Here is a 13,129-nt window from a genome sequence, read left to right as displayed (position 1 = left end):
CTTTATTGTCTGTTATGCTACAAGAATGATGCTGTCACAGCACAGTGAAATGAACAGGAAGAGACCTGAACCTAAAAAAATCTCTAAACATACCTCAGAAATGAAATTATGCTAAATGCAATGTAGATACTATGCATCTGAAGTATTTATTTATCTGGGGCTACTTGTATCTCACTGACTTTTGTACAAAGACACTAAAGCATTGATGAGTATACCAAGGGAGACAATAGAGGAAAAAGCAACATTATTTAGGAGGGGAGATTTTTCAGATTATTAACAAGGTTTTTGTTAAATATCCAAAGAGGTAGTGAGACTTCTAGCAAAAACACATTCTGCTTTTGGAAACAATGATTTTATTTTATTCTACTTTCATTTTATGACTCAGGGCTGGATATAACACCAAGCACGGGCTGGAATTCTAAAATGAGAAAGAATAGTTTTAAACCACTATTAACCTCTTCAGTCTTTCAGTCGTGCTGTGAGAAAGGAGGTAAATGCTATAAAGGCCATAATCACATGAGAGTGAAGGCTGCCTTTAATAAAAATTTTCTGTATTCAAAGGAAGGTCTTAAATGGACAGGGCACTGTAACAGAAGCTTTTGCATGACCTTAGAAGGTCTTTCCTCAGCTCTAGTGAAACTGTTCCAGATGACTGTAACTCATGACTTAAACCTGTGCACATCAACTGGAAACTAAGATATCACTATAATCACCAAAGAATAAGAGGAAGAAAATTTGTATCACTTCTGCAATCCCCCTGTTTTTGGTATGTACTACTTGAGATGTCTGCCTAGCAAGAAGGTCCCTAGCAAGAAGCTAACACCCTGGTCCTGAAGGAGCTAGGTAGATAGGCCCCTCACTCAAGAAAACCTAGATTGCACAGTAACTGAGAAAGCAGTTTTTGGGGAGCGAGAATTACTGAACCAGACTGCAAATATTGCATACACATTTAATCTGATGTTTTCTTCAATGCAAAATGCACAAGCAGCACCAGAGCCTACAAATTATCTTCCTTTCTCCCACCTTGTTAGGTGTAGGTACAGGTAGTATCATTAGGCTATAGAGCCAGGACCCCTCTTTCATTCCAGGGATTCTGCACACCTGATTGTACAGGTGGTTAACTAAGCAGAGAAAGAAGTCCCACTCAAAATACTTTGTTCAACATCACACCAACATTCTTTCCCTTCTTTCAAATGTCCCTCCTAGATACTGATCTCTGCTCTTTCTTACCACCTTTGAAAAGGTCTAATGTTTTCAAAAATCTTGAACAGGTTCAAAAAGTCACAAAAACAAAGCAAAGCACATGGTGATAGGAAAATCTATATCTCCCTGAATGTATGACAAATCTTGACACGTGTCTAAACATATTAACCACAAACAAAATCATTATTTCTCAAATCAAATAGAAAACAGAGCAATAACAACAGCAGCCCATCTTTGGTGTCAGTACTTTGGAACTTGTTTTTCTCAGACAGCAAGGCATACTGCAAGCACCAAAACTGCATCAGTAAAAGTATTGCATTTTTCTTAGCAGAGATGGCTGGGCATAAAATCATTTAGGTTGGAAAATACCTTTAAGATCATCAAGTCCAATTGTTAACCCTGTACTGCCAAGTCCACCATGTCCTTAAGTGCCACATCTACATGTCTTTTAAACACCTATAGAGATGGTGACTCAACCTCTTTCTGCCCTGGGCAGCCTGCTCCAGTGCTTGACGAACCTTTTGGTGAGCAATTTTTCCTAATATTCTATCTAAACCTCCCCTGACACAACATACAGGACATTTCCATTTACCTTACTTGGAAAAAGAGACTGACCCTCACCTCATCACAATCTCCTTTTAGGTAGTTGTAGAGACCAAGTCATTCCAGGGCACTTAATCAGAAGAAAAGGCTTTATAAGGCTTAAAGTTTATGGACATGCTAAAATGAAAAGCTATAATACAGAAGTATAAGAAACTTTAAAACGCTGTGCTCAGTTATAACAAATTTTCAATAAGTTTCAACTAGTGAGGATGAGATAGCTTTTTCCATATTTCCAATAAACCCAGAATGGAGACATTTGTAGTAAAAAAGGTCTTGTGATTCAGTCTGGCTCCGTGTCATACTCTCATCTTAATGTCAAGTATTTCCAAAGGACTTCCTCTATAGTTGGTTCATATGCAGAACTCGATAGATGTAATTTTTAAAAAACATAAGCTTTGACAAAATATAAAGCAACTTTTTACGCTGTTTTTATTACTGACATTGAGTGAATTTCTGGTGTTTAAGAACACAAAGCAACATTGTTTATTCAATGAAGGTAAGATGAACTGGTTATAGTCTAACTTCAGCACAGTACATCAGATTAAGGGGCTACTTCCCCCAAACAGAGGAGCCTCCACTGTATTTTAGCCTCCAAAAGTCACCACAAAAAGACGTTGTGGTTATGTTGACACTGTTAAAATGGAGAATTTGTGGCTGGCAATATAAGATGCATCTTAATTTCTGTTAGTCACAGCATCATCCACCATATTCTATGTGGCACAGCTGCTAAGAAGAGAAAATGGAGGATGCTGGAAACTCTCTGGCACACTGCAGAATAAAAGTATGCTTATATATTTTCAGTATCATAATGCTGTGGCTTACTACTGGTTCTTCACATGAAATTTCCTAACCTCCTCCTGCCCCTGTATAAAGCCTAACTTCCCCTTCCCTTATGTCCTTCCAAAGTTGTACAATTCTAAGAAAAAGGAAGTAGATGTAATTTCTCCATACATTAGGTAAACCAAATATGGAAGCTCTCCACTATTTTACATTGCAGAAACACATATGCTCCACAAGTAGCCAGAGTAGTATTTCAAATTTAAATGTTTAAATTCACTGTATTTGATTAACACCAAAAAAAGGAAATCAAACAGAAAAACAGTACAGAGACTGGTGTAGAAAATGATGTTGAAAATTATTTTAACTAACAGAACTTGACATCAAATACCCAATTATTCTGTTCTGAAAAATGTAAATACATTCATCATGTGTACTCAAGACCTGACTATTTTCAGATACCAACAAATTAAGAGGAAATAGTTTTCTTAAGGTGAAGTGACATTTTTATACCTGTTTTATCTGCCTAATCCTCAGCATGTTCTGAATTCTAAACAACTAGAATCAAAACATGGTTTGAAGTCCGTGTCAGGATTCTGTATTTATCTTTGTTAGAGAAATCATTTATCAAACCAAGAGGGATTGTGTGAAAACCACCCAAGAAACAAAACTACCCAACAAATAAACCCAGTACATAGGTATTTTCAACTTCTTTTACAATTCTAACAGAGTATTCTGTTTGGGTTTCCTTTCTGGAAATTATTGCAAATACTATAAACAGGCTTTTGCAAGAGTTACCTTGAGAGAAAAATAAGATTATAGTGATAATAAAATATTTCTCTTCAGTATTTTGTTTCCAGTTGATTTGGCTCATAAATTTTACAGATACCTTGAAACTGTTTTCTTCAGACTTCATCAGTGCTTTTCTGGTCAGAAGGAATCATTACCAGTTCAAAAACATTGTGTACATGCAAGCATAACTGTAATGCCATTTCAGCACAGTACTGCCATTTGTAACCTGTACTTGTGTCCTAAGCATAGGCTCCCTTAGTTCTCTGCCAGCATTTTGTAGGTGATGATTACCATGTTGTTAACAAAATCTCTTTAATTAGAAGATCAGGATTTGATTAATCTGACCCAACACAGATATCTAATTTAAAAACCTTCTTAAGAGCTGATTGTTTAAAGCTGGTGTCACAGAGAGAAATGGGCACTCTTAGAATGTAACTCATCCTTTGGCAGAAGTCTCCAAAGTACACACACAGCTGAATTACTCTGATGGATTCCCTCTCTGAAAAAGGGTAACACTGGTAGCCAAAAAAGCATATGTTGACAGAACAATCTAATTCCTAATGAACCAGTTGGTATAGATGACCAAATAGACCACATTTTGGATACAGAAACTTTCTCAGATCCTAGACAGAAATTCAGAAGTGAAATACAAACTGAAAAACAATATCCATTTTTCTACAGAAGCCACAGATATTAAAGTACCTTATGACAGGTTATTACCTTTTCCTGTCTTTTCTCACTACTTTCTCCTTCTTCCAGAGTTGGAAATATCTGCATTTCCCTCCTCCCCAGACAATTACAATCTCACTTCCAAACCAACATTCCCTGTATTCCAGATGAACCAACTCCTTTTTTTCTCAGATGCATTAACTGATGCAGGAATAAGTGCTGGTAGCTTAGTCAGCTGTCATGTGTTCACATCTTGATGTGGGCAAGGTGTCAAAGCTCTCACCACAGGGTCAATAAATCAATAAAGTCAGTAGAACATAGTGAGACTCATCTCTGATCAAGTCACTTACAATCACTCAGCTTAATACTGAGCATTGTCCACACACAAATACTTAATGTTAATTTTGGGCAGGATTCAGCACATGGGTTGATGTACATGTGGATATCTGCACCTGTCCTGAAGTTAAGAGACAGACAGACAACGTTTCTTTTTAATTTTCTAATCTTCATTCCTCTATTGCCTTTCCATTTCCTATTACAGGCTACGACTTCACAGGCTATGCACTGCTGAGGTTGCAGCTGTAGTACTTAGTTCAGTTCTGCACTCCCTGGCACAGGAGACATGGACTTGCTGGAGGAAGTCCACTGCAAGGCCACAAAGATGATCAAAGGACTGGAAACATCTTTCACATGAGGACAAGCTGAAAAAAGTGGGACTGTTTGACTTGGAGAAGGCCCAGGGGATTTTATCAAAGTAAAGAAATGCCTGAAGGGAAATGAAGAGAATGAAATCAGGCTTTTCTCAGTGATTCCCAGTGACAGGAGAGGCAATGGGCACAAAATGAAACGTTGGAAGCTCCCTCACAGTATCAGGAAACACTTTTTCACTGTGAGGCTGATTGAAGACTAGCACAGGTTGCCCAGGAAGGTGGTAGAGTCTCCATCCTTGGAGATACTCAAAAGCCATCAGAACATGGTCCTGGAGCAAGCTGCTTTGGGTGGTCCTGCCTGAGTGGGGAGGCTGGATTCAGAAAAACCCATGGCATGTGATGTGTCTGATGACAACATTATTCTAGAAATTGGAGGGAACTTCATGTTTTCGTGGGATACATCTTCTGCTGGTCACCAACCTCATCTTACTTCTTTAAGCAGGTGAGCTCTAGCTATGACTGAGCCTTGACACACCTCCCAAATTTCAATCCTACAAGCGTATAGCAAGGAAAAATGTAAAGTGGCAATCCAAGAGATTTTAAAGGGGTGGGGAAAAAAAAGGGGAGAGATGTATACATTCAATGAAACATGAATACCACTTCCTAAGGTGTTTTGACTATTTTAAAGAAAAATAAATGAAGAAACTGTTTCAAGCCTTCACTAAACTGTGTGATATTCACTACACGGAAGCACTTCTGTAAACAATTACTGAAAGAATTCTGGACACCTCTAATATGTTTCCTAATTTTATGACACAAACCCCAAAATGCTTCTGTGATAAGAAACAAGTCTAGGTTTGTATGTGCCAGGCATCATATATTCCTGACAAAATAAATCACAAGAAACTATATTAGTCTTATCAATCATAAGAAGATTACAGATTACTGATTACATCAGATTTGTGAATTTCTTTACAGTCTACCTCTTAAATTCTCTTCCTGTATCATGCATTTAAAGCATCATGTATTTAAACAACATGTTTTATACAACATACCAGCAACTGACAAACCAAAAGTACAGTAACTGATTGTCCAGTTTCATGTGAAGTGTACAGAAACTGCCTTTAAGACTGTATTCCTGTGCTGATTCAAAATTAGATCTAGCAAGATACACCTTAATCACAAAGACAGACCTTTTTTATTCCAGTAACAAAACATGAGCTGTAATTTCTGCACCTGAGAAAAATTCACCATCAAAACTACAAATTGCCAAAAATTCCCTATTACCAGGCACATTACATCAACGCCTACCTGCACACATACACTCATACACACATATGTAATGTTTGCATCACTCAAAACCACTAAAAACAAAAACTCAAGGCAGTACAGTTCCCAGTACCTCTATACCCTGCTTAGAATTCACCAGAAAGTCTAATGATACTTGCAAGGACACAACTGGAAAGTCAGATCCCATTTAGTCATGTTCAAATATAGACTGCGAGAATTTAAATAAACCTAAACCAGGAACACAGTGAAGACAAAGTGGAAACTGACAACAACTCAGAAATTGTGCCAGCACCATCCATCTTAATATTCCACATAAGCAGAAGTGCAACAAAAGCTAAATTACAGAACAGCATAATAATACACTCAATATGAGTGTCTAAGTGATCTTCAGTGCTAAAAATACAGTGAAGTGTCTACCGGGCAATGAACTAGTGACTAAATATCACACCTATTTGTTGTTTATGCATTTACTCATCCTTTTTGTACAAATACCTGAAAATTTGAGTCCACAAAGGCTAAGGTAGTAAGTTAGAAAAATATCAAGAGCAGTAAGAATTACATAACATAGGTTGTCAGAATGACTTAACATTAATTTGACAATCTATTTACTCCTATAATTGTACATATACATGTTATCAACCAACTACACTTGTAGTGCTAAAAGGCACCTTTATAGTGTTGCATATCCTTCTTCAGATTATTTAATACACTGTGAAACTTTATTCAAGTTTTCTCAAAAGATGCCAAATTATAATTTCTAACAGAGGAGAAAAAAAACTCTTAATCACAGAAGCATGGCAGATATGCTATGCAAAAATAAAAAATGCCTGAAAAACCTAACATGAATTTATTTTCAAATTCCAGAACTTATTACAAAGTGGTGGAGTGCAGCTCTCTGCTTGAGAGAAATTGAGACTAAAAAGAAACTCAGACTGAAAACACATTATCAATGACAATGACTTAATTCATGCTGACTGAAGTAATATGAAAACTTGCAAAGATTCTTTAGCCTTCCTGTGATGCACAGGTAACTCAATTTAATTCTATATATTTATACCCAAGTAAAATATATTGTCAACCTGAAATTAAAAATAAAAGCTGATTTATAAAAAAGAGTACTAAGAAAGTTGAGCAAGTTTCATTATATAGAAGAATAAAAGTTTATATTAAGAGGGAATTAAAATAAGAACTGCATAATGTATTATTAAACAAAATATCTACTCCTTATATATCTGTATAATCAAGTATACATAGAGCTTCTGTCATCAGGAAAGAGGGAGTTAAAATGCCTTTCCATTTCTTTCCTTTCCTTCCCTCTCTAATGAACACCTGTTTGAAAGGAAGGGCTATTAAAAGAGCCAGCAGAGTAACAGGAAGGGTAGTGCATTTGGAGGAAGTCACAGATCCTTTAGTGGGCACAGAGGCTTGGGCTGATTTCCAGAGGAGACAGAATCTGGTTTGTTAGCTGCACTGCTTTCATCGATATTTATAGCAAGATCAAATCACGAACAGACATCACTATTTGCTGCTCCATCACTCCTGTTATTAGTTATCCTAGAAACGCACGGAATATTTTGCAACAGTCAATGCAAATGGTGAGAAACCAAACCACTGAGCAGCATTTCCCTCTGAGCTCAACCCAAATTTGAATTAGTAGGTTCTATATAGCAAGAGCATAATCTGAGTTCTTGAGACTCCATTGACTTAATAATGGCTCCCTTGGAAGTAGTGGCACTCCCACTGTTGAAAAAGGTTACAATCTTCTGGGACAAGAAATCAGTCTGAGCTCCTAATTTCTAAGTGTGTAAAATTTTGAAAGGAGCTTATTAGTATCTAACAATCTGAAAGATTTAGCACAATCTGTTTCAGCACTAAGTACCTTAGTACCAAGAGTCAGAAAGGAAAACGAAAGATCACACCTCCTTTATCTGACTGATGTGACAAACGTGATTTTGTGCTCTTACTGCTTTTGTCATTGTGAGAAACAGCTATATTACAGTTCTCCTAGGAGACTAGCAAAGCATGAAAAACCCTCACAGCAAAGTTATTAAAACCTGTGAATCAAAGCTTGAGGCTTGCTATAAACTGAAAAAACAAACTCCAACCCGGGATACACTTTTCTACCATTTCCTCAATAATCTCATTTACAGTTGTGGGTGTACAGATATATCCATGGCAACAAAATTAATCTTATGCAGGGAATAGTGGCACCCTGCATTAACCAGCACTTTTGTCGCCTGTCACTTTATCACCCACTAGTCAGTGCTTTACATATTTGGAAGTGGAAGAGGAAAACTTTCTAGTTACCAACAGAAAATGTTACTTAGTAATTTCTGTTCTTTTTCAGTCCAAATATACTGTGCTGATAAAATACACAACAGTGTTTTATGCAACACATGATTTTTATAACAGTAAGACTTACCAATCCACTTAAGGCTAAAATCCAGATGTAGGAGCCAGAGGTTAAGAGCTGGAAGACAAAAGCAGGGTATTAAATTTTTATTTTGCAAAGTTGTTGCTATATGAACCACTAAGCTGCAATTTGATATAGGTTGTCCACTCATCACGACAATGCAAGATGTCAGACTTTTGACCTCTGTTAAAATTCAGTTTAACATTACAAAAAAGTACTCCAGAAGCAGCAAGTGGAAAAAACACAGGGATCCAACAATTGTTCTCCTTCTACAGAACAATACATTTTATTTTCATATAGCTTACTAAGTAGAACAGGATGTCAGTTATAGGCTGCACCAGAAAAACAGGTCTGAAAGACAGACTGAAGCAAAGGAAATGACTCAGCAGCAATAGGAGAAGAGTTCTAAGCAGGCAGGCACTCCAAGTGAAGCTCTCAGACATGCAGTCACAGACAGACTAAGCATGAGCCTCAAAATTAAAGAAATAAAGTTCTTACCCCATGACATATTTGCTGACATGAAAGCACAGAAATAAGTTGGAGCAATTTTTTTTTTTAAATCCTGATAAGCCAACATGGCATCCCACCATTTATAGCAAAGCATGTGACTAATCACCTGGAGAAGGTTATTACCAACTGGAAAAATGGACTGAAAATGGTTACTAAAATGTTTCTGCATGATGCTGACTGAATCATGAGAACACCTTCCCTCTAGAGTTCTGACCACGGAAAGAGTGACTTGAGACAAGGGCAGAATTTACAAAGGAGAAGGCAAATGAAGCTTCCCTCAGCCTCTGTGTGATGGCAGCAACTGTGAGTGCTCAGCAGGGAGAGATCCCACAGAGATGTGGGGGTCAGTGACAGCACTGATCTACACTGGAGGTGCTGTGTATACGAAAGCAAAAGGCAAAAGCCACGATGGAAAACAGGCCACACGATACCATGGCTTTCCCAAAGACTGCAATAATAGTGGAATGGATGGGTTCAGAAGAGAGGAAACAAGATTTCAGAAAGATCAAGAAAATAGGGTGCTGAAGCAGAAAGTGAAGGAAACCAAAGGCTGAACAGGAAAGAGGATGAATGAAATTTTCAGGTGGAGTACAAGTCAATATTCTGAAATAGACTACTTGTTCTAAAATACTCTTTACCCCATTTCACGTAACTATGGTGTTTTCCCCATTGCTAATGCCAGAGCTACTTTTGAACCCCTAGAATATACAGAAGTGAGCCTAATTTTCATAAATTTGCACCTGTCCTATTTCATAATTCAGGTTGTGACACAAGTGCCCATTAATTTCTAGGCTACTGGGTTTTGGGTTTTTTTTTAAATTGTTTTTTTGAATAATTACTGGCTTTCTATACCAAAATATTTTCCCAGTCATACTTCACAGAATACTACATGATGTTGCTGTGCTCTGTGTTATGCTATTTTAAATTACTTCTCACATGGTAATACATGATACACAAATAAGAGTAATTTATATAAAAGTGAAATTCTGCCAAAACCTTGATTATTTACTAACAGTCTTACCATAAATAATACTGTATTCTACAGCTTTGTTTGAACTCTAATAGGCAAGGGAAAAAAACAAGCAAATTCTAGAATATAAGCAAACTAGAAAGGTGAAAGATATATACACTAAATATCAGATTCCATTTTAATCTCTTTTAGTCTAATTCATTTTACCAACCCAAAAAAATAACAGTGGAATTGTCTGTTATATTTCTCCATGTAGAAAAGGTAAGAACAGATCACTTGCTCACCACTTCAGCACACTAGAAACACACGTTTCTCTATGTTTTAGCTGATGGGATTGTTACTAGCTAAATGTATGCTGAATCATGCACATGGAAGCATCAAAATTCATAGACAAACAGAAATACTAAAGATGAACAAGCAAGTACATACCATACCTGTAAACCCAGTATGTAGACCAGAGACTTGTTTGTGATAGAGAAGTGGCCCAACACTTGTGTCACCTGCACTCTTGGAATGGAGGAATAAAATGGAACAAACAGCGCAAACACAGGACCCAAGCTGCAAAAGGCAAGATACAGATGGTTATAAGAATGATACTAGCAACAGTAGTGTCAAACAATCAAAGGAGTTAATTTTAAGTACATAACAATTAAAATGTTACACCACCTTGAAAACAAAGGTCTTTCTTGGGAACCAACACTAGATAACTTGTGGCATTCTAGGTAATAGTTTCATTAGCAAATAAGAACAAGCAACAAAAAGTATTTTATTTCCAAATGTTTAGGACTGGAAGCAGGAGAGAAGGCAACATATTTAATCTAACAGCAGATTCTTTCCATAAGGCACAGCATACCCAACAACAGCAGTAATCTGCATCAGAACAAAATATGATTCAAATGGACAAATGGTAAGGGTTTTACCTTTCCTAAAAGATTAAGAAAACCACTTCACTTATGAAGCCAAGCTCCTGGTACTTACCCAGACTTAAGGTGTTAGAGGATTGCCAATAGAATACAGTATCTAAGATGGGAATACTGACGGTTTGATTTAACTTCCCTTTGTCAGTGACTCTCATGGCCCTAGAAATGAAACTTCCTCTAGGGTCCTCATCTTAATCACAACACAAGATGCTTTTTAAGATTTTAAACCATCACTGGAAGGAGGTTCATAGAATCTAAGACTTCAAGCACTTTTTACAGTGACCAGATGCCTAGACTGATCTTGTGAACATGAACTAGTGTATTTCATTCAGACACTCAGTTTTGCATCTAATCCTTTTTACACAAACAAAATACACCTGTATAAACATACACAACATGTTCCTGAAATAAACTTAAATTATTTAAGTTGTAAGAGTCAAAATGCTAAAAGAAAACAACATACAAAAATTATTCTCCATCTGGAATTATTCCTTTGTAGACAATATTCACTGAAAAAAATCAGGTTTTATAAATGAAGGCAGAAGAAAAGCAAAGAAAGAAATATATTTTCTCTTCTTAAAAAAGTAATTTTAAATTATTTCTTTGTAAACTGACCAAATTGATGGAGAGAATACTACAGTTGTGGCATGCTTTTCAGGTTTTATTGATCCTGTGATAAACTGTAACTCAGACACAGAGATTTCACATGCAAGAGTGCACTCAATCATAAGATGGGAAAGTACAAAAAGGAATTTCCCAAGACTGAAACTGCATTTTAAAAAGAGATTAGAGAACACTAAAAGGTTCCCTAAATGTTAGTATTCATCATTTATGTCAATGGAGACCACAGAAAGCACCATCCCAGTCCAGAGCAGCGATGAGCTTAATTCAAATTCCAGTGTCTGACACTGCTCAGTATCCAGCAACCTGGAAGAGCTGGAGGAAACTTAGTGATGAGCCTTTTCTCCTAAAACAGTAAGTTCATAGGCACTACAGAGGTATGTAAAGGCATCAGTGTTTGTTTTTAGACAGAGTTTGCATCTAATATAAATAGGTTTTACCCAAATATCCACTCAGGTATATTTTTTTGAAATGTCCAAACTGGTGCCCTTCAAAATGTTGTGTGAAACTCATTTGTACAGGCAACTCTACAATGTGAAAATTCATTCAGATTTCCTTATATATCTTTTTAATTTTGTACTTTGAATTTTTCCCTTAATATTTTTTGTTGCCTTCAGTATTTTCAGTAGTTTACTTATGCCTTTTTTTTCAGAATATCTATATGGGGATGCTGCTTATCTACAGCAGGTCTGTCAGGGAAGTTATCCACATAATAGTACTAAACTACAGCTGGCACAGTAAAGTACAACAAAAGGATGTTTAAGGAAAATGTGGACCCACTGGTGAGAAAAAGAACCCAGTGAAAAAGTACAAGAAAAAAAGCCAGGGCACTCAATGTCTTTTTTTGGGTCAGTTTTCACTGGTTAGTTTTGTCCTCGGGCCTGGCAGGTCCCTGAGCCTCCTGTAGGACTGGAGCAACACCTGCTACAAAGGAAGACATTTTGGAGGCTCTTGAGCACAACTGATCATACAGGAGGCAAAAGGACCAGATAGGCTGTACCCCAGGGTTCTGAGGGAGGTGCCAAAGCTACATCACTGAACCATCTTGCTTATTAGGGCAGGTTCCTCATGACTGGGTAATTGTAAATGTCACATCCATCTTCAAGGAGGGCAAGAAGACGATGCAGGTAGCTACAAGCATCACCTCTATCCTTGGGAAAGTTACAGAGCAAAGCTCCTAGAAGCCATTGCCAGCTCCATGATGGACAAGGCAGCTGCTAATGTCCCATATGGATTTACCAAGAGTGACTCTGGTGCTGTGGATAAGGAAGGGGAAGATGGCAAATGTTGTACACTCTGACTTTAGGATGGTCTTTGAGTTGGTTTCCTCTTCAGCCCTTAAAGAAAAACAGAGAAGATATGTACTGTACAAGCAGATTTGAGGGAATCTGGCTGCACTGCTGGACTCAAAGGGTTCTGATCAACAGCACCAACATTAATGGCAACCACTTACTAGCAGCTTCCCTCAGGAATCCATACTGGGATGAACACTATTTATTGTCTTTATTAAACAACCTGGATGATGGGACAGAGTGCAGTCCCAACAAGCAAGTGAGTGAAATCAAATTGGAGGGAGCAGTCAATATTCTGACTCTGAACTGAGTTTTTGCCCACTTCATATTTAGGAAGTTAATTTTAGTCATGTGAGTTAGAAAATGAAATTTTCCAACAAACCAGAAAACTCTAAAACCTGAAAACTGAATTCTGGAGT

General features: G+C 37.2%; 1 protein-coding gene across 1 annotated transcript in view; it reads right to left on the bottom strand.

Moving 5' to 3' along the window:
* UBAC2 (UBA domain containing 2) overlaps positions 1–13,129 on the bottom strand; it is an 85,617-nt gene that overhangs the window by 20,626 nt on the left and 51,862 nt on the right. Inside the window, exons 5-6 of the mRNA XM_062487817.1 lie at positions 10,312–10,435; positions 8,407–8,454 (exon numbers count right to left, since the gene is read on the bottom strand). Of these exons, the coding sequence (XP_062343801.1) occupies positions 8,407–8,454; positions 10,312–10,435 (172 nt within the window). The remainder of the gene's footprint in view (positions 1–8,406; positions 8,455–10,311; positions 10,436–13,129) is intronic.

Source organism: Cinclus cinclus, chromosome 2, assembly GCF_963662255.1.
Source record: "Cinclus cinclus chromosome 2, bCinCin1.1, whole genome shotgun sequence".
NCBI lineage: Eukaryota > Metazoa > Chordata > Aves > Passeriformes > Cinclidae > Cinclus > Cinclus cinclus.
Note: the sequence above shows the minus strand (reverse complement) of the source record. Positions and strands in the feature narration are given on the sequence as shown.